The sequence below is a fragment of the Musa acuminata genome, chromosome BXJ1-10 (genome assembly GCF_036884655.1).
Source record: "Musa acuminata AAA Group cultivar baxijiao chromosome BXJ1-10, Cavendish_Baxijiao_AAA, whole genome shotgun sequence".
NCBI classification, from domain to species: Eukaryota; Viridiplantae; Streptophyta; class Magnoliopsida; order Zingiberales; family Musaceae; genus Musa; species Musa acuminata.
In genome coordinates this window covers 33,804,262-33,822,314 of record NC_088336.1, presented here as the reverse complement: position 1 = coordinate 33,822,314, position 18,053 = coordinate 33,804,262, and the positions used below count along the sequence as shown (strand labels likewise).

At 36.3% G+C, this 18,053-nt stretch overlaps 2 protein-coding genes and 1 long non-coding RNA gene across 4 annotated transcripts; 2 read left to right on the top strand and 1 right to left on the bottom strand.

Annotated features, from left to right (window-relative positions):
• Positions 1-2,345: 2,345 nt before the first annotated feature.
• LOC103969525 (uncharacterized) lies at positions 2,346-5,814 on the bottom strand. Of its 2 annotated transcripts, none has more exons than XM_009383079.3 (5): positions 5,658-5,814; positions 4,510-4,675; positions 3,651-3,702; positions 3,499-3,565; positions 2,346-2,656 (listed from the first exon to the last, which is right to left on the bottom strand). In XM_009383079.3, the coding sequence occupies exons 2-5, from the start codon at positions 4,663-4,665 to the stop codon at positions 2,566-2,568; spliced, it is 366 nt and encodes a 121-aa protein (XP_009381354.2). In that variant the 5' UTR covers positions 4,666-4,675; positions 5,658-5,814; the 3' UTR covers positions 2,346-2,565. The 2 variants fall into 2 exon arrangements, with proteins under 2 accessions (XP_009381354.2, XP_009381355.2); XM_009383080.3 differs by having other exon boundaries at positions 4,510-4,670; positions 5,658-5,809.
• Positions 5,815-7,661: 1,847 nt separating this feature from the next.
• LOC103969524 (ethanolamine-phosphate cytidylyltransferase) lies at positions 7,662-16,862 on the top strand. Its single transcript, XM_009383077.3, has 9 exons — positions 7,662-8,424; positions 9,709-9,944; positions 10,741-10,922; positions 12,081-12,152; positions 13,564-13,631; positions 13,782-13,902; positions 15,001-15,066; positions 15,153-15,275; positions 16,617-16,862. The coding sequence occupies exons 1-9, from the start codon at positions 8,105-8,107 to the stop codon at positions 16,686-16,688; spliced, it is 1,260 nt and encodes a 419-aa protein (XP_009381352.2). The 5' UTR covers positions 7,662-8,104; the 3' UTR covers positions 16,689-16,862.
• A 105-nt stretch (positions 16,863-16,967) lies between these two features.
• On the top strand, positions 16,968-17,837 carry LOC103969523 (uncharacterized). Its single transcript, XR_670598.3, has 3 exons — positions 16,968-17,256; positions 17,349-17,462; positions 17,566-17,837. It is a non-coding gene; the product is annotated as an uncharacterized LOC103969523 (long non-coding RNA).
• The last annotated feature ends 216 nt before the right edge of the window (positions 17,838-18,053 follow it).

Here is an 18,053-nt window from a genome sequence, read left to right as displayed (position 1 = left end):
GTCTCTTGACAACATTGCTTTATAGATATAACAGTCACTCAAACATCTCTCAACAACATTAATTCCTTTTTAACAACGAAATCCTCTATTTCTGCTGCACATAACCAATATGAACAAAGTATCTCTAATAATGATGATAACCATTTCATGATGTTATTCTATACTGACACATTGGCTGCAACTCCACTTAAAAATATATCTGAACTTTGAATTAATAGACTGGACTAAGAACAATATTAGAGATTATTTACTGGATGGAACAAAAAGGTTTGTTCATGGCTAATCCCTGTGAATTCATCTCCAAATGCTGGAAGGAGAGTTTTAAAATGAATCAAGGTCCTCCTGCACCTTCTGACCTAATAGAGTTTACGAAAGCTCATCAAGGTCCAGACAAGCATCCAATTGATTAGCACCTCCACTGACATTGTTTCCAACATTCAATAATGCTTGTTTCTTGAACTATACTCAACTAACATTGACACGATATCTTTAATAATGAAGATGACTATTTCAGAATTTTACTCCATACGAACACATTGGTAGGACTGTTACTGCACATAAAAATAACTGAACATTGGATTACAAGAGAGAGAGAGAGAGAGAGAGAGAGAGAGAGAGAGCATTCTTTATATGAAATAAAACGAACAATCTGTATTCCCTTTAGGGTTTGATGCATTTAAGTGCCAGCTAGCAGCAGACAGGATCTATACTCTATCCAGTGTATACCATACTACACGAACTAGCATTGCTGCCATGAAGACATGTATGGATTCTTCAATGAATGAGTTACGTAGAGACCTAGGGGACTGACATTTTCTAGTTTTAAAGGTAAGGTAGCAAATCAGTCTATGCTATTTAGTTCCCAAAACATAAATGCTCCTAGTGCACCATATACTGAAGATAGCAAGCAAAATTTCAGAAACGAATGCACTTGCAGAGAGAAACAACATAACAGATTAACATATGCACACACTAATAACTAGCACAGTATTAACATCATAAGTAAAAACGACCTTATAAATTTTGCTGTAGAAAATGGCAAGAGGGTCTTTTAACAAGATACATAAGTAGAGAAAAAAATAAAACGCACCAATCTATACAAGTTCCTGAAAGATGAATGGTTGTAGCCTGAGGAGCCTTCTTGTGTGAGAGGTAGTTGGATAACTTCAACATAAATAGTTGTCAGCCATGATAGAGGGATAAAACCTGCTCCCTAGGGTGCACCACAGTGATTCATTATCAAATTTCCAAAGAAGAAACTTGTCTGTTCTCCATTTCTATCCCCATCAAACAGACAGGCCAGCATTTTCTTGACCAGAAACAGTGCTCGGTTTATCTCCTCAGCCAAAAGAATGCTTATTTGCATGTCATCATTATTTTTAGAAGCATTTTTATTCTTCCTATGTAATAACATCAAGGGGAGACAGATGCTCCTATGGTATCTTGTTCGGCGGGCCAGACACTATCATGTTCATTCCACCTGCAAACTTACGTACTGTTTAATTCATCTACCCAACAACTAAAACGCCCCTTTTTCGCTCCTTATCAAAGAGCGTATAAAGTGTCACTTGTCATACAAAAAGAGAGACCTCACTGTAACATATCATCAAACATGTTGTTCGCATGACGCAAATGACTTTCTTACACCAGAGAGCGCACCAAGAAGGCCATAAAATCTCCACCGCAGAACCACCCCATTCGCGCACACAGGAGGCTTCTTCGGGTTGCTAACACCTGCATCAGTATCAGAGACGACACAAACACTCACATGAGCGCTTCGTCTCATCATCCCTCTGCAAGGCACGTCTTAAGAACTGCGCACAAGGCTGACGCCCCGCCGCTACCATCGGATGCTGATCATCTTCTTCGCACGCACGATGATCAATAGAAGGATGGCGTTGATAGGGTAGGCTCGCAGGAACAGAGACGGGAGGGAAGGAGCGGATAAACAAGGTAGCGTAGTAGAAGGGTGTGGGAGGATCCACCGACCGAACGCGAGCTCTTAAGACGGAGGATAGGAAGGAGCGAGCTCGCGATAGGAAGGTGGACTGCTTTTGAATTATACAGGATGAGTTGGTTACCGTTTGTGTTTTTGAAAATTGAAATAAGGAAAAGAATATTCATTTATATTTAGGCAATGCCTCCACCGAATTAGCTTCTCACAAGGTTTTCCATATACTCTCCGAAAGTTGACTTCAGGATCCTCATATAAGCATCAGTGAGTTGTTATGTTCTGCTACTACTGAATCGCTGGCTCGACGTTTTCTCGGTTAAAATCAATAATGCAGTTTCTGTAGGAAACATGCTACAATTTAGCATAACATAAAGCACATCGACAGGGTCCATAACAAAAGATGAATTTTTGGCCATCTGAAAACTCAGTAGGAACAAACAAAATGTACTTCTAATTAACGTACTAAAAACAATCCGAAATGTGAATTTTTTATTTTTTGGAAATTGAGAGATCTGGCATCATATAGAACAGCCATACGAGATCATACATTAATCGCGGGCTTCCCATCTCATGATTGTGGAGCTTTTCTTTTTTCATGAGGTCATTGCTACTCAATACCGCTTCCCTTTTGGTTCATTTTTCGAAAGCATCATTCCTGAAAGCTTGTTAACCTCGTATAGAAGACCAGCAGAGAACAAGAAGCTGCAAAAACAGGGAACCAGAATGATTAGAGGCCTAGAAATAATATGTAGAATGCAAAATAAACACAATCTCATAAAACATAAAATCAGAAGTATAAAATTTCTACAATTTTCAGCAATGGGAACAGGGAACTGCAACTTTCTGTAGCATTTAAAAGTCATAGGATATTGTTGGCAGCAAAATCATGTTAATAACATTAAACCACTATGTATCTCTCATGAAGTAGAAATGCACAGATTATTCCATATCCAGGAGATCCTTTAGGTTATAATTAAATTGGATAAACAGCCTTCCATCTGCAGGGAACTTGTAAAATTAACTCATATGGTACAAGAATTATTTAATTTCGACAAAGTTGGATCAATTCTTGAACTTAGCTCTTGCATCCATCTTCGCACTAATAACTTAACAATGAGTTTTTGGCAGGGTTAACAGTATGATCACTGGCCCACATTGTATAAGCCAAATTTATGCTACAGTTGCTCCATTGCAACTAGGTTAGGATGTAAGAGCACTAGTCATGAAAATAGCATCCCCGGATGCAGGGTAAAAGCTGCATAAATTTGAACCTCCCAAACCCCACGTTGGTAAGAAGCTCAAGCAATTTAAAGATACTAAACGTATTCACATGGTATCAACCATCCAACTGAAACACTATCATACAGACTTCAAATAGCCAAATCAAACACATATCTATTTGATGGGAAAACCATAGAGCAAAAATATGCAATCAGGATCTAAGTAGAACTGTATTATTTATCCATAGCAGTTTATGGTCATGCAGAAAATTAGACAAGAGCGATGCATTTTCACATAGACGAACAAAGCATTTAGTTAAATACCATGTTGTTATACAAACACGGTGAACTGTGGCAGCAGCAATAAGAGCAGCAATTTCAGCCAATACAACTGCAAGAAATATAAAGAAGTCAATTAAACAACTTAAGTGTCAGATGATGTCAATCAAAATTAGTTTAAACATTATTGAGCTCACCGGCACCCCATCCTGTCCTTGTGCCACTTGATTCTTGGTAGTTGCCAATGAACTGCAGAATATATTCAAATTAACACAAATGAGATAATGTTCGCACAAGATTCTTGCGCTAACCAAATGGCACCACAGCTATTCATCCTAGACCACATGACATCAACCAAATGAAGGAGATTTACCAAAGAAAGTGAACTTGCAATGTTATATAGTGGTAATCTGAAATTTCTATATCAAAAGATGGTTTGTCAAGTGGCATTTGCATAAGATATTGTGTTATTAACCTGGTTGTATGACTTTGGATATTCATCCTAAAGCACATGAATCCACCAATAAAAAAAAAGATCAACTTACAAAATGATTTCTGAAAGTGTATTAACCAGTAAACTAGGGATACATGTTACAAGTGTCCAAATCAGGAAGGCAGTAAATAGAGAATACAGTAGATTGATTATCTTACAAAATCAACTGTGTCATCCACCTCCTTTGCCTTGTTTAAAATTAATATCCAATTTGAAGTAGGAAGTATATGAAATATTTTTACTCAAAACTACATTATTTAGCTTCTGCAAGACAAATTACTACACCAACCCTAATTTACTGGGTATAATCACAATGCAAAATTTTGAAGGTTAACCACAGACACTCAAAATTAAAAATCATAATCAGCAAGGCTCATTTTTTATAGCAAACAATATACTGCTTTTAAACAAAGAGTTGAAATGGCATTTCTGCCTATTATCCTGTTGCATCAATTACCCTCACCAATTACTCAGCCAAGTATTTGAAGTGAATTAACATGCATGAACTTCTTCCACAGTTTTGCAGTAAATAAAAATGACAAGAAAATTACATGAAAACTCACCGTGAGCAACAAAAGAAACAAAAGAGAACTGATGAAACCACCAAAGATTGTCAACAACTCAGAAGACGCCAATTTTTCTCTATACATCTCAAGAAGTGAGAGAATGATTGCAAATGAAAGTAGCGAGTAAAGCATGGATCTCCCAGGACCAGCCATGGAGTCTATCCTACACAAAACAAATTAGGAGAGCATCATTGGGAGTAAAACCATGTAATAACAAAAGAATAGCACAAAATTTAAGCACAAACAAATACATGGCAATAACTTATCAAAGAAAAGGAATTAAAAGAAAAGATATGTATCTGATAACCATGATCTTGCCGCCCTCACTTAAGTTAACTATCCTTTTTCAAGATGGTTTGATATATAAAGGACTGGTACAATCATGTTCTTACAAGCAAATCCATCATTTCTCATCTGACAATCTCATGGAACCAGGCAGGTGCCGTCATTGTGGGTGCCTTATTGTCCATTTGAGCAAGGGTTCATCAAGATGCACAGCGCGTTCCAGCAAACTATTAAATCATCCGAGAGTCTCAATTACATCAGGTAAAGCATCTCGAGCTGTTTGTCAGCGCGACTGGGAAAGGAAGGTCGCTAGACTGGCTAAGTTAGTAATGGTTTTAAGTGGAATCAGACCAGCAGCAAATAGGGCAACTAGTCCATTCCACTTTAAAAAACCTAGGGCTTTTGATTCTAGCAAAGCAAAGAAGGCCGCCGTACTATAATCACAGCGTTCCTCAGCCGTCAGATACTACACAAAAGCACAACAGATAGAACAGCTCCAAAAATTGGTCTTTTGAACAGGAATAATGAGAACACAGAGGGACTCCACAGAGGCATAGAGAACTCCTATCCGCAAGAAAATGACATATCGACAAATTCATCCTACAACAAGACCGAAAGACAACGAAATCCAAGTTCAAGATGCAATACCAATAAACGATCGAAAAGAAGAAATCTGGATACAAGCCTTCCAGCAAAGAATCCAGCTCAGAACAAAAGATTAGGAGAAGCAGCAAAAGGGGGAAAAAAGATAGATAACAGGTAGAGGAGATCCAGATCAGATCCGCTTATGCATTATGAACGCAAGCAAAGAAGAGACGGGTACAGATGAAAGTCAATAATAACAGGGAAAAGAATGCTACCACCACAGATCGGAGCCGCGCCCTGTCGCCGGAGAATACCGAGTGACGGAGACGAAGACCAGTGGGTTAGGGCTTCAACGAGGAGACCAACCCCATCGGGTTCTTAAGAGCGCGGCTTCGAGTCACGACTTAGTTAACGACCTAAGTAATGGGAGATGGTCCGAGTGAGTAAAGTGGCCGGTCGGCGCTTACTGGAATTTGGTTTAATTGTGAGTCAATTTGGATTCTGTCAGCCGCGGATTAAACGGCAAAATTGTTTAGGACCTCACTTGAATTTGGTTTATTTACGGCTCGATTTGTGTTCGATCGGCGAAATTGGTTTAGGCCAACATAGCGGCAAAATTGTTGAAATGGTTATTAATCTTAAAAGCGTTCATGCAAATAATATAATTTTATGGTAATATTCGTGCAATTCGATATTCCGAGTGTGTAAAGCGTGCGATTGTATAATCTTCCATATGTACAAGTAAAGATTTTTTTTTACATTTTACTTTAAAAAATTACTATTTGACTTTTACTCAATAGTATCCCCTAATTAATTTTTAGGTATATTTCTTCATCAATTCAATAAAAATATTTTTTATCCTTTACTAATTATTTATGATCATCGACACACCATCATCTTTATCCTTTGTGAGTAATATCACCCAGCACCTTCAACCCTGACTCTCATTAGAGGAGGAAGCAAAAGGGAAAGCAAACAACGAATGACACTGATTATGGTGGAACTATGAGGCGAAAGTTGAGATGGCCAAGGGTGGTTGATGGATATTTTTATCAAAGTGATAAAAAGGGTATGATTATAAGTTATGAACAAGTCCGTAGATAAGTTGATCTATGTAATACTTATGTATTTTCATATTGTTTGATTCTATTCATACGTTAAGCGGCATATAAAGTGCTTATAATAGGCTTGATAATTTTATTTTAATTGATTTTTATAGTAAATTTAGGTTGGTACACACCTGATGTGTGGTCATCATTTAAGGGAAAATTACTTAAAAATAGACTATTCAGATAGTTATTATATATATATTTTTAAGTATATAGAGCAATGCAAAATATCAGTCATCTTGGCACCATGAAGCTACTTGGGTGACATAAGACTGGATAGACATTTAAGATAGTGTATAGGACTAGTTCGCTACATAGTTTTGTAGTGGTGTTATATGAACACTTGTATGACTTTGATTATGATAGTTTGTCTTGAACCATTTGTTGTATGATTGTTTGGAGCTTGTAAAGTCTTTATTTATTTATTTATTATATTTCAAATATTAACTAAAATATTTGCTTGTGAGATCTTAAGTATAACGTTTTTATTAACTTGTCTTCTTGTTAACACTTCCTTAAAAATACTAAAAATTTACGAGGAGACTAACCTTTTGTGGATAAATACGTAAGAATGTCATACGATCTAGATAAAACTAGCTAAATTCGTAATATATGATATCACAGTACGATAAACATAATAAAAAATATTTGATATGTAAAATATGAAAGATCTAACGAGAATGTGTTAAAGGTAATCAGCAAGTATAAGAAAAAATGAGCATAGAAATATAAGAATATAAGTCATATAGAGATACTAGCATTTGAATTTAAGAAATTACTAGTCCTTCGTATGATAATAAAACTGTGGGTTGGTCGAACACAAAAAAAAAAAAAAAAAAATAATAATAAATTAAAATTTAACGTCATACAACATAAAAATTTTATTTTCAATAAGAGATGGATGCATTCATAAGATACTAAATAATGAAGACGATGACCTCATACGATGAGTAAGTCATATTAATTAATATCGTATACACTGGAATTCCTACTCGGCTACCTTTTGTCTTCCCTACTCTTCAAAATCGAATATGATCTAAGTTGCCAAACCTTTTCCATATCTTTGTGCAGGCACGTCGTGTCACCTTTCACCGTCCTCGAATAACTTTGGTGAGGAACAAGAACCTCGTCGTTGTCATCTCTCTTCACAGCTTTCCCCCCTGCAGCATCAAGCATCAAGCATCAAGCATCAGAATCGGCGGCATTACGGGCTATGCTTGAAGCCTCGAGACGCCATTGGATGCCATGTTTTCTCACCCATTCGTTCCAACCCTATCTACCGGGCGACCACAACGTTCCTCGATAACCGCCCCATACTTTGAACGGTAGCTATCAGATCCGTCGATCCGACGGTTCCTAGTCACTTATCACCCCTAGTCTCTTCACCCGCTCGGTCGACGCCGGCCTGTTCCGTTTCCCACCTTCACCTCTCTCTCTCTCTCTCTCTCTCTCTCTCTTCGTCGCCCCGAGGAAGCAGGAATCGCCGCTCGCTCTTAGACCCTATTAATAATGGCACGATCGGAGTCCCCGGATGACGGGGGGAGCTCCACCATCCCCAAACAATCCTAGAGTCCAGAAACCCTAGATCCCACCCTACCCTCTTATTCCTCGCGATGGGAAGCGGAGGCTGTGCCATGAACGTTCTCGGAAGCCGCAGCTCCATGACGGGGTGGCTCCTCGGCGGCTTGCTCCTCGCCCTTTCCCTCCTCTCGGTCCGCCTCGGCCGGCTCCCGCCGCCGTTCTCCTGGATCCGGCGGAGGAGGAAGAAGCCCGTCCGGGTTTACATGGACGGGTGCTTCGACATGATGCACTATGGCCACTGCAATGCCCTGCGCCAGGCCCGGGCGCTCGGCGATCAGCTTGTGGTCGGGGTTGTCAGCGACGACGAGATCACGGCTAACAAAGGGCCCCCCGTCACTCCTCTGCACGAGAGGTATGTCGGTCTTATGTGGATTTCTCGAGAGTTGTGCTTATAGTTTCCAGTGAAAGGAACTTTAGTAGACATTACCTGTTCTTATCCTTCTAATAATGTTTCCAATTTTGATTAGGTTGTGGCTAATTACTTTTTTTCATTATATCTTCTCTTGGTCAATTAATTGCCATCCTCATCTTCTTGTTTTATGACGCTATGCATATTTAGGACAACAAGTAACTTGAGCTTGTTGAGTTCTTTGGTCACTGGTTATCACAATTCAGATGACTATTTGATTTTTCAAAAAATTCATTTGATAAAATTTGTGATACTATGCTATATATATGTGTGTGTGTGTGTGTGTGTGTGTGTGTATATGTATATATATATGTGTGTATATATATATATATATGTATATATATATATATATATATATATGTGTGTGTGTGTATATATATATATATGTGTGTGTGTATATATATATATATATATATATATATATATGACTATTTCTTTAGTAGTTAACGTGCAACTGTACAATACATGACTATCCTTTTTGAACCTTTATTGTCACTTATCAAATTTGTTCCAGTACAAATTTGTTAACCCTATAAATGTTTTGAGTCTTCACTGCCGCATTTTTGTCTTTCAATTAGTTATGGTATACCTGAACTCCTAGTTCTTGTAATGCTGTGATTTTTCATGATTTTCATCAGTAGTTCTCCAATTTTTTTTGAATGGATGTCTAATTTTACATATTCTTGAATCCATTTCACTATTGGCTTGTCCTTGTCAAAATGCAAGGTCTGTTATCATTAATTTGCCAGTTCAGAATCCTTATTACAGTGCCTCTTCAAATATCTAAGGCCATCTTTGAGGAACCATATTGGCTGCTCCTGTTATTGGATGTTGTTTTTGGTATCACATACTTCTCGTAGTCATTTCTGTTGGTTATTGTTTTGCTTCTTCCTCCATTTTTTTCAGCCGTTCGATCACATTATAGGGGTTATCATTAGTGTCACCCCCATGCCCCCACTCCCCACCCCCCCTCCCAAAAAAATTGCCCAAACATAATAGAAAGGACTTTTTTTCAGAGTATGGATCCTATATAGTTGTCAATTTGAGTGGCAAATATATAAATGATACAAAATTTGGCTTTTGTATTTTATGAAGTAACATTGTCATGAAATAAAGATAATTTTGTTGACATTGTTTTGCCTTGTACAATTGAAATTCCCTCAGCAGTGATTTGTACATTATTGATTATTCTGTATGTAATTTTTTTTATTTTCCTCTTTTTGGTAGGATGATAATGGTAGGTGCAGTGAAGTGGGTTGACGAGGTCATTCCAAATGCTCCTTATGCTATCACTGAAGAATTTATGAATAAGCTCTTCACTGAATACAACATAGATTTTATCATCCATGGGGATGACCCTTGTCTACTACCAGATGGTACTGATGCATATGCCTTGGCCAAAAAGGCTGGTCGCTATAAGCAAATCAAGAGAACTGAAGGAGTGTCAAGCACTGACATTGTTGGTACGCATCCTGCTCTTGCTCTTGCTTTTGCTTTTATGTCTCAAACCAAGACCTTTTTTTTATGTGTGCAATCACATCAGATCTGAAAGTGCAATTTATTTAGACCTCGGGATGTTCCAGATATGGCATTAACATCAAGGTTAAGATGTTGTATTGCTTTATCACCTTTTGCAATTTTATGGAGTAAAATCTTGATTACTCATAATTTACTATGCTGTGGATTGAATCAGTTCCTTTAAGCCAAACATTGGCAGTTCATTAAGTTAAGTAGCTTGACCCTTATGATAGTATTTTTTTAATTCTGGTTCAGCGGGGATTATCATGTTATCGTTCTGCTCACTTTTATTATTTTTCTACATGATTACCAATCATTTAACTAATTCACTTGTTGCTGATTGTACGTCTTTGTCATAGTGCTTGCCTTATGGGAATATAATCCATGTGGAAGATCTCCGTCTTGAAAGTTCTTGTAAATACAGATAAATCTTAATCTTCTCCTGCTACAAGTGCAGGTGGAAGCATCACCTGGGAGGATTAACCTTTTATATAGTATATTTTGCTTTCACTGTCACTTTTTTTTTCCTTGACCTTGGAAGTTAAATGGCATAGAAAGTGGTTTGAGAATGCTTTGAGTCGATTTCAAATCTTGGAATTATCTGTAACACAGCTTATTCTGCTAATGTCATGTTGGTTATTTGGCACAAAAAAAAGCTTACTTTCTTCTTTCGTTTACTTCAAAGTTTATTTAACTGGTCTCTTTACACAGTGAGCTAACTCCTGCAAGTGACATAAACAGGTCGCATGCTTCTTTGTGTAAGAGAGAGATCACTTGGTGGTAGTCATAACCATTCTTCTTTGCAAAGGCAGTTTAGCCACGGGCACAACCAGAAGGTTGACGATGTGGGGTCAGGCTCTGGAACTCGGGTATCTCATTTCTTGCCTACGTCTCGGCGAATAGTGCAATTTTCAAATGGCAAGGTATATACATTGAAACCTTTTCCAAATGTTGTATTTATTTTTATTAGAGTGCTAACTATTTTCTGCTATTATTTTCTTAGTTAATTCTTGCATCCTACAAAGTTCATTTTCTTGATATGCATTTTGGTGAAGGTGATAAATAAAACCTGAATATTTCTTTTTTACTTGGCTGTAACTTGGAAGGACTTCTATGCATACTAAAAATAGTTTACATCAGACAATCTAACATGATATCTTTAATGTAATAATTCATATGGCAAGGACATCTTTGCCCATGGTTTTTTAATGACATTTTGCCTACTTATTGGAAGTCCATATGCTCTTTTTTTTTTGCCAATTTGGGATTTTATAATATTTTCTTGTTATATATTAATTTTTATTCACAGTTTAACCCCTTAATCAATGTGTATGTTTGCATTTTTTTTCTTTATAGAATTAAGCATGAAATCAAATATCAATTAGTATCTAATATATATATATATATGATGTGATGTGATGTATTGGTACTTACATATGATGTAAGTACCTACGTATGATGTATTGATACTTACACATGTTGTACTTACATGTGTGTGTATATATATCAATTAGTATGATGTGATGTATTGGTACTTACATATGAACCTGGTTGGTACCTTTATTATTATTCTTGTCGAGTATCACCGTATTGATCAATATTTACATCTATGATTCAGTACCAGTAAATAATTTTTCATTTTTTTCTAATGATGTCAGACACTACAAGTTGGTATATCGTCCATTATACCAATACCATACTGGTTTGGTAGATTATTAAAATTGCAAACTGTGATTTAAATTCTTGGAATTGAAGTTGGTGGTCCAGCCAAATTGTTGATCCGAATGAATTCTAAGTTTCTAACAATTCATCTGCTGATTTTTTGGAAATATCTTCATTGCCATGTTCAAAATCATTTCCTTCTGGTCTGTTCTTAAGTTCATCAAATTGTATTTCTTCCATATAATCATCTTGAAGCCTGATTAACTATAAGTATGTTATTTATTCTAATTGGTTTTATCCCAATGATTGTTTATATGTTCAATGTATGCCACTGAGTTACTAGTTATTATGCTCTTGTTTGTTTTTCTTGTTTAAACATGGTTTTCATCTGCATTTCATGTTTGCCATTTCTCATGCAGGGTCCAGGTCCTGATGCTCACATAGTTTACATAGATGGTGCATTTGATTTGTTTCATGCGGGACATGTTGAGGTATACTTAGCTTTGCTTGCTTCTTATTCTCTCAGAAGAATCCAATAACTGTTGTATCACAAACCAAATCTTATTGCAAATACAAATTATTATGACATTTGCATTGGATATTCAGCTTTTCTCTCCTTGTGAATGATTTTCGGATTATGATCTAATCTTTTTATGATATGCCAACTTCTAGTGTCAGAAGCACATCCAGACAATACACCTCTATCAGTTCGTACATGATTTTGGCGACTAGGAGGCTCTCATTTAGATTTTGTTCTAGCTTATGGCTGCTAGCTTATATCATTCAAAATTAGATTAAATTATGATTATGATGTTCTCATCTTATTACTTATCTATCATAAACTTTTTTGCAACTTTTTCTTTTTTCAGTTACCCAATGTTACTATTTATTTGTACTTGTATATTGATGATTTTTCCACGGTTTTTATATGCGCTAAATGCAGTAGGACCAAGTTTTCTTGGACTCTAAGCCTAGAGACAAGGTGAGGCATATAGCTTAGCTAAGGTGCTTTTCATGCTAAAATATATGAAAAATGATTTCATAGATGGAAGAGCTAGCAGCAGATGCTGCAACATTAAGGAAGTTAGCAAGTGAAAAATCATATTGTTAAATTGTTAACCATTGCAATTTTCTGAGTGAACCAGAATCATTCTTCTATCTATTTGAATAATCGGTCTAAGAATGGCAATAAGATGATAGAAACAAGAATAATTATAAAGATCACATAAATAAAGATGTATAATATTGCAGAGTCATGCTGTATAGAGACTCGGCACTTACAAAAAAGCTTGTGGCTCATGCCATTCACTGAATTCTTTAGGTCTTGACTATTGAGGGCTCAAAATTTATGTCGATTCTCGCTCCTAGTTTTGATAACATCATGTGATCTCATTAGTATTACTATATCTTCTATTCTGATCTTAAACTTTTGTTTGCATTAGAACAATCAATTTTCCTACTAGAAGTTGAAAATTTTTCTAAAAGAACAACATTTATTTTCAAATCGCCCAGTATCCTGTTGTAGAAATTAACAAATTTCTTGATATTGTGTATTGTGACTGTGCTAAGACCCTATTTGTTCATCATGTCACACAGATAGTAGGTTGTATGATAATGAAATCTTTCTTTCTGCAGAAAAAGCTACTTCTGCTTCCAGCTTAGTCAAGATAGTTCTTTCGCCCTAGTTAACTTTTAATATTTGTGACAGTTATTCGGTAAGAGGAGCATGATGTTTTACTTCATATGATTTCTTTCTTCAAAGATATTGTTAATCATTTTGTTGATTTGTTTTTCTGAACCTTGCTTTTTGGGATAAGTTTCTCATTGTGCTTTATAAACTTTTTTTTTGTCATGGCTGCTATTGCCCTTGCTACTGAAGCTTAATGTCATTTTTGTGTATAGATACTACGCCTTGCTCGAGAACTTGGTGATTTTCTACTTGTGGGAATTCATACAGATCAGACAATCAGGTCACTTTATTCTTACTTTTTTTCTTCTCCATTATTATCAATCACTTCTTTTTGTTGTGCTGTAATTTATGATTCAATATCTTTCATATTTAGTTTATGTTCATTCAATTTATGTGCTCAAAACTTTTAACATTTTTTTACCTTCAACAGTGCTACTCGCGGTGCCCATCGTCCAATCATGAATCTCCATGAGAGAAGCTTGAGTGTTTTGGCCTGCCGTTACGTAGATGAAGTGATTATTGGTGCCCCTTGGGAAGTTTCAAAAGATATGGTTAGTAACAGTAAACAGTCATAGGGTTTGTGTGATTTACAGGCCCTAGAAGAGGGAGATGGGTTCTGCATGGTCACTTTAAAGATAAGATTGAAGCAAAATCTCAATATTTTTGAGCAAAATTATTTGGTTGGTTACATAAAGTTGCTTCTTATGAGTGTAGTTATAGTCCGATAGCTTAGAGACATGGAACAACAAGGATAGTCATAAATCTAGTATTTTATTTCTCATGGGTAGTAATTCACAAAGGTTGCACATTTTCTGGAGATAGAGTTCATTGTGAAATCTATTCTGATGAGTGATCAAAATTCTCATTAATGTGGATGAACTTGGTGAGCTGATTCTTTTCTCCAAGTTGTTTCGTTTCTTTGACCACTTACACTTCTTTAACACATTAATTTGCATTTGATATGCTATGGACAAAAGCTTGCCAGTGTTTATTTTGAGCTTAGATGTTGCCTTATATTTAGTGGACATGGACATTTTTGAGCAGTTTTTGCTGACGATCACTAATGACATGACAATAAATTTTGCTTGTTTAGAGTGCTAACTGTTTATATTAAGTACACTCCCATTTGAGAACATCCATTCTTGTCTTGTTTTCTTTGAACAACTTTGGTGCTACAATGACATTTCTAGTTTTTCAATTTTGAAATTGTGGTTCTACCTGTTTACATCTTCAGTTCTTCTGTAGACAGTTTTGTTTAAGTGCTACCATAGTATGAAGATATTCCTCTTGTGCTAATATAAGGTTAAAAGATTCCTAACTGACTCCACATTTGCTATGGAGGCAATGTTTGCTCATTTTAATTCCTGAGAAGTATCTTTGCTTTGGGATCTTTGTAATTTTAATGTTCTTATTTTTTGTGGTTTTGGGATATATTATCACATTTGTACATTATAATATTTAGTAGAGAAAAAGGTAGATATTGTAGATGTGTACAGATCTTTTCTTTTCTCCTGTTGCTATCAAATTTGAAATTAACATGTTACATGAACGTTTGAAGAGCTAACTAACTCTTTATCCATCCATATGATTCTGGTCTCTATATTTGCCTGTTAGATCAACTTGACATTTCTGCTTTGATGCATCTACAGATTACAACCTTTAATATCTCTTTGGTTGTTCATGGGACGATAGCTGAAAATATGGATTTCCTAAAGGTAATATTGCTGAACTGTGGATCTTATATACCACAAGAATGTCAATTACCAGGCTACTCATGCTATCGTATGACTAAACATTACAGAAGGAGTCAAATCCATATGCTGTTCCCATGGCTATGGGAATTTATAAGAAATTGGAAAGTCCTTTAGACATTACAACTAGTACAATCATTAAGAGGATTGTTTCAAACCATGAAGCATATCAGGTACTTTTAAATTAATTGTACTTTTAATTCTACTCTAAAGGATAAGTTTATTGTTTTTAGTATCATATGCAGTTTAATATCAATTTTTGAGGAGTGAGTACCATGAGGCATGGTTTGCCTTTCCGGTCTATATTGTTGTACCATCTGTCGATACGGTACATACCAATCCATACTGATGTACTGACATATGGTATGATGGGATGTACCGATAGATTAGTATTTATCACCCATACTGGTTCTCTATCGGACTAGTACATACCAGGTGGTACATCACGGTATGATGAACCATGCCATGAGGTATATAGTTTTTGAACATGGAGTAAAAAATAGTTGTCTTTGGCATTTGTTTGTCAAATAATCTAAACCAATCGTCGAAACTTGACATAAATCACTACTCTAGGTGATGGTTCCGTTGAAAAGCTAACCTCATCATTTAGTCATTGGGCAAAATGTGATAGATATTTGTTGCTCACCTCTCCAACAACGCAATGGAGGTCGTCTCTTTGTCTAGGTCAACAATTAATAATGATCCAATCTTGTCATTAATGAGCCCATATGGAGGCGTTTAAGAGCTGTTAAAAGGAAGATCATCATCAGAGGCTCATTGTGCCCATTGACACCATACACAAACAAAATATATAAATTAGGTTCTCCAGGTTCAAATTAAATCTTTGCTTCACTCATTAGCTACCTTTATCACTTCATATTCATTGTTCCTGCTTTGCCTGGTCTTTTACTTGAACATGCTGAGTCTAAGAACTAAAGGATCAGTCGTATCCAATGTACCATGTCAGCCATGCATTGAAAATGAGCTTCATCACTAGGTAATATATTCTGCCGATTGTGATTGTTGCTGACAGTTAATAACTGGGTGATTGAGGCACATGAAGATGCTAGTATCTCTGTTATGATAAATAGGTAAAACAAATTATTATGAAAATGGCCTCTCTCTGCTATCTGGTTTCTGACTGTTTATTATCATTATTGGGGTACACAATAAACCATTTAAAATTGTACAGCTAACTGGCTTAAAATCAAGTATGCTTCATTTGACAATTTGTGGCAGTTGCTATGGCAACTTCACTATTTAAGGTCACTGAAATATGATCAGTTTATATGACCATTAATTTGATATAACTATACCTCGCTTCACTAGTTGAAGGCTAAATTTTATTTTAATTTTCATTTCTGTATATAATATTCCTAGGTTTAGGTTATGGCTTGTTGCTTCGGGATGACTGGACCCACTATGATCACGTTTATATCTTACTTGGGAGTGCTTTGTGATCGTTTGCCTGATGAACAATACATATTAAATGATAGATAATGTTGTTTTTGCAGAAACGAAACGAGAAGAAGGAAGCCAGCGAAAGGAGATATTACGAGAACAAAAGTTTTGTATCTGGAGATTGAGCCGCACAAAGCCGACTAGGAACTATTCGTTTGGGAATCCTCAGATTTCCAACTTGGTAGAGAGGGCTGGTTGAGTATCAATCCCACATTCGTCAGTTTTGAGTTTTAATTGCCCACATTTTCCAGAAAGTTACGCAGTTAGATGTAGCTGCAATGGGTAATGTAGTATATTATGTTATACTTGTTTTAACTATATATATATATATATATATATATATATATATATATATATATATATATATATATATATATATATATATATATATATATAAAGTTTTAGTTGGCTGTTATTATCGGTGACTCATTTATTTCACCACATGAGATGTTAAAGAAGATAGTAACATGAGATATTTCAAGACTTGTGTAACCTTGGACCTACGAACAAAAAGTGAAGGATAAGATACCAAAACCATGGAATTCCTGTAAAGCTCTTTGGTGAGGAGTGATGTAAAGAAGATATTGTGGTTGCCAGTCATGCACAAGGTGCAGTTTCAATCATTATTAGCCTTTAAGCAGTGGTGGGCGCAATGGAAGACAACATAGTTTGTTGAGTAGACTCCACTGCCAGGTCGGTACCTCCATTTTTTCCCTTTTCTTCTCCATTGTTCTTTATTTCTTCCTGTCTCTGCTCACTGACAAAAAAACATATTCCATGTGTAGGGGCGGATTCGGTGCTCGCTTGCATTTGGATCCTTCGATTTCCTGTCGGTTTCAACTTTGGATCTCCATGATTGAAGCAATTTTAACTCGCCTTATCATTATCAAATGATGGAGGTTTGATCCCCCCACGTTCTCACCAACTGTCTCTGCATTGAGATCCATTTCTTTAGGCGCTTGCAGAGCTCCCAACTGACTTCTCCACTATAAACAATTGCAGATGCTGGGCAGGTGGAGGGAGGAGAGCCAGTATCTCAAACCACACTTCTCAACCCTTAATCAATAGATAAGAAACGACCGAGTACAGGTACCGAGTCAACTTTAATATTACAACTCGGCTTCATTGGAAAGATTCTCCATAGAAAGAAAGATTTCTAACCTTTCTTCTTCTTGGAATAATTTTGATAGATGGTATTGATTAACTAAGTCCAAGGATGCCTCACCTACTCGAATAAAGTAAACCATAATGATGCTTTAACCCTGACTCTTCTACATGGTAAATTTTACTTATCTTAATGTACTATAAATACACATAACAAAGCCTCATCTGGAGCAGTGAGGGCATCAAACTTTGTTCTTCTTGTTGGTAGTGGTGGGTGTCCTAGTGGCATCCACGGTAGGACCCCCACGTCGTCATGTTTCATGTGTTCATTTATGCACTGTACCTTTCGGGTTTTAGATTAATAGCTAAGGAGTCCATGACGCCGA

What these genes read in the sequence shown, in the direction of transcription:
- LOC103969525 (XM_009383079.3), bottom strand. Translation starts at nt 4,665, where the DNA reads ATGGCTGGTCCTGGGAGATCCATGCTTTACTCGCTACTTTCATTTGCA. An exon ending in AAGGACAGGATGGGGTGCCG is followed by an intron (nt 3,566 to 3,650) that starts GTGAGCTCAATA and finishes TATTTCTTGCAG; the next exon opens with TTGTATTGGCTGAAATTGCT. An exon ending in CGTGTTTGTATAACAACATG is followed by an intron (nt 2,657 to 3,498) that starts GTATTTAACTAA and finishes CTGTTTTTGCAG; the next exon opens with CTTCTTGTTCTCTGCTGGTC.
- LOC103969524 (XM_009383077.3), top strand. Translation starts at nt 8,105, where the DNA reads ATGGGAAGCGGAGGCTGTGCCATGAACGTTCTCGGAAGCCGCAGCTCC. An exon ending in CATACAGATCAGACAATCAG is followed by an intron (nt 13,632 to 13,781) that starts GTCACTTTATTC and finishes TACCTTCAACAG; the next exon opens with TGCTACTCGCGGTGCCCATC. An exon ending in AAAATATGGATTTCCTAAAG is followed by an intron (nt 15,067 to 15,152) that starts GTAATATTGCTG and finishes TAAACATTACAG; the next exon opens with AAGGAGTCAAATCCATATGC.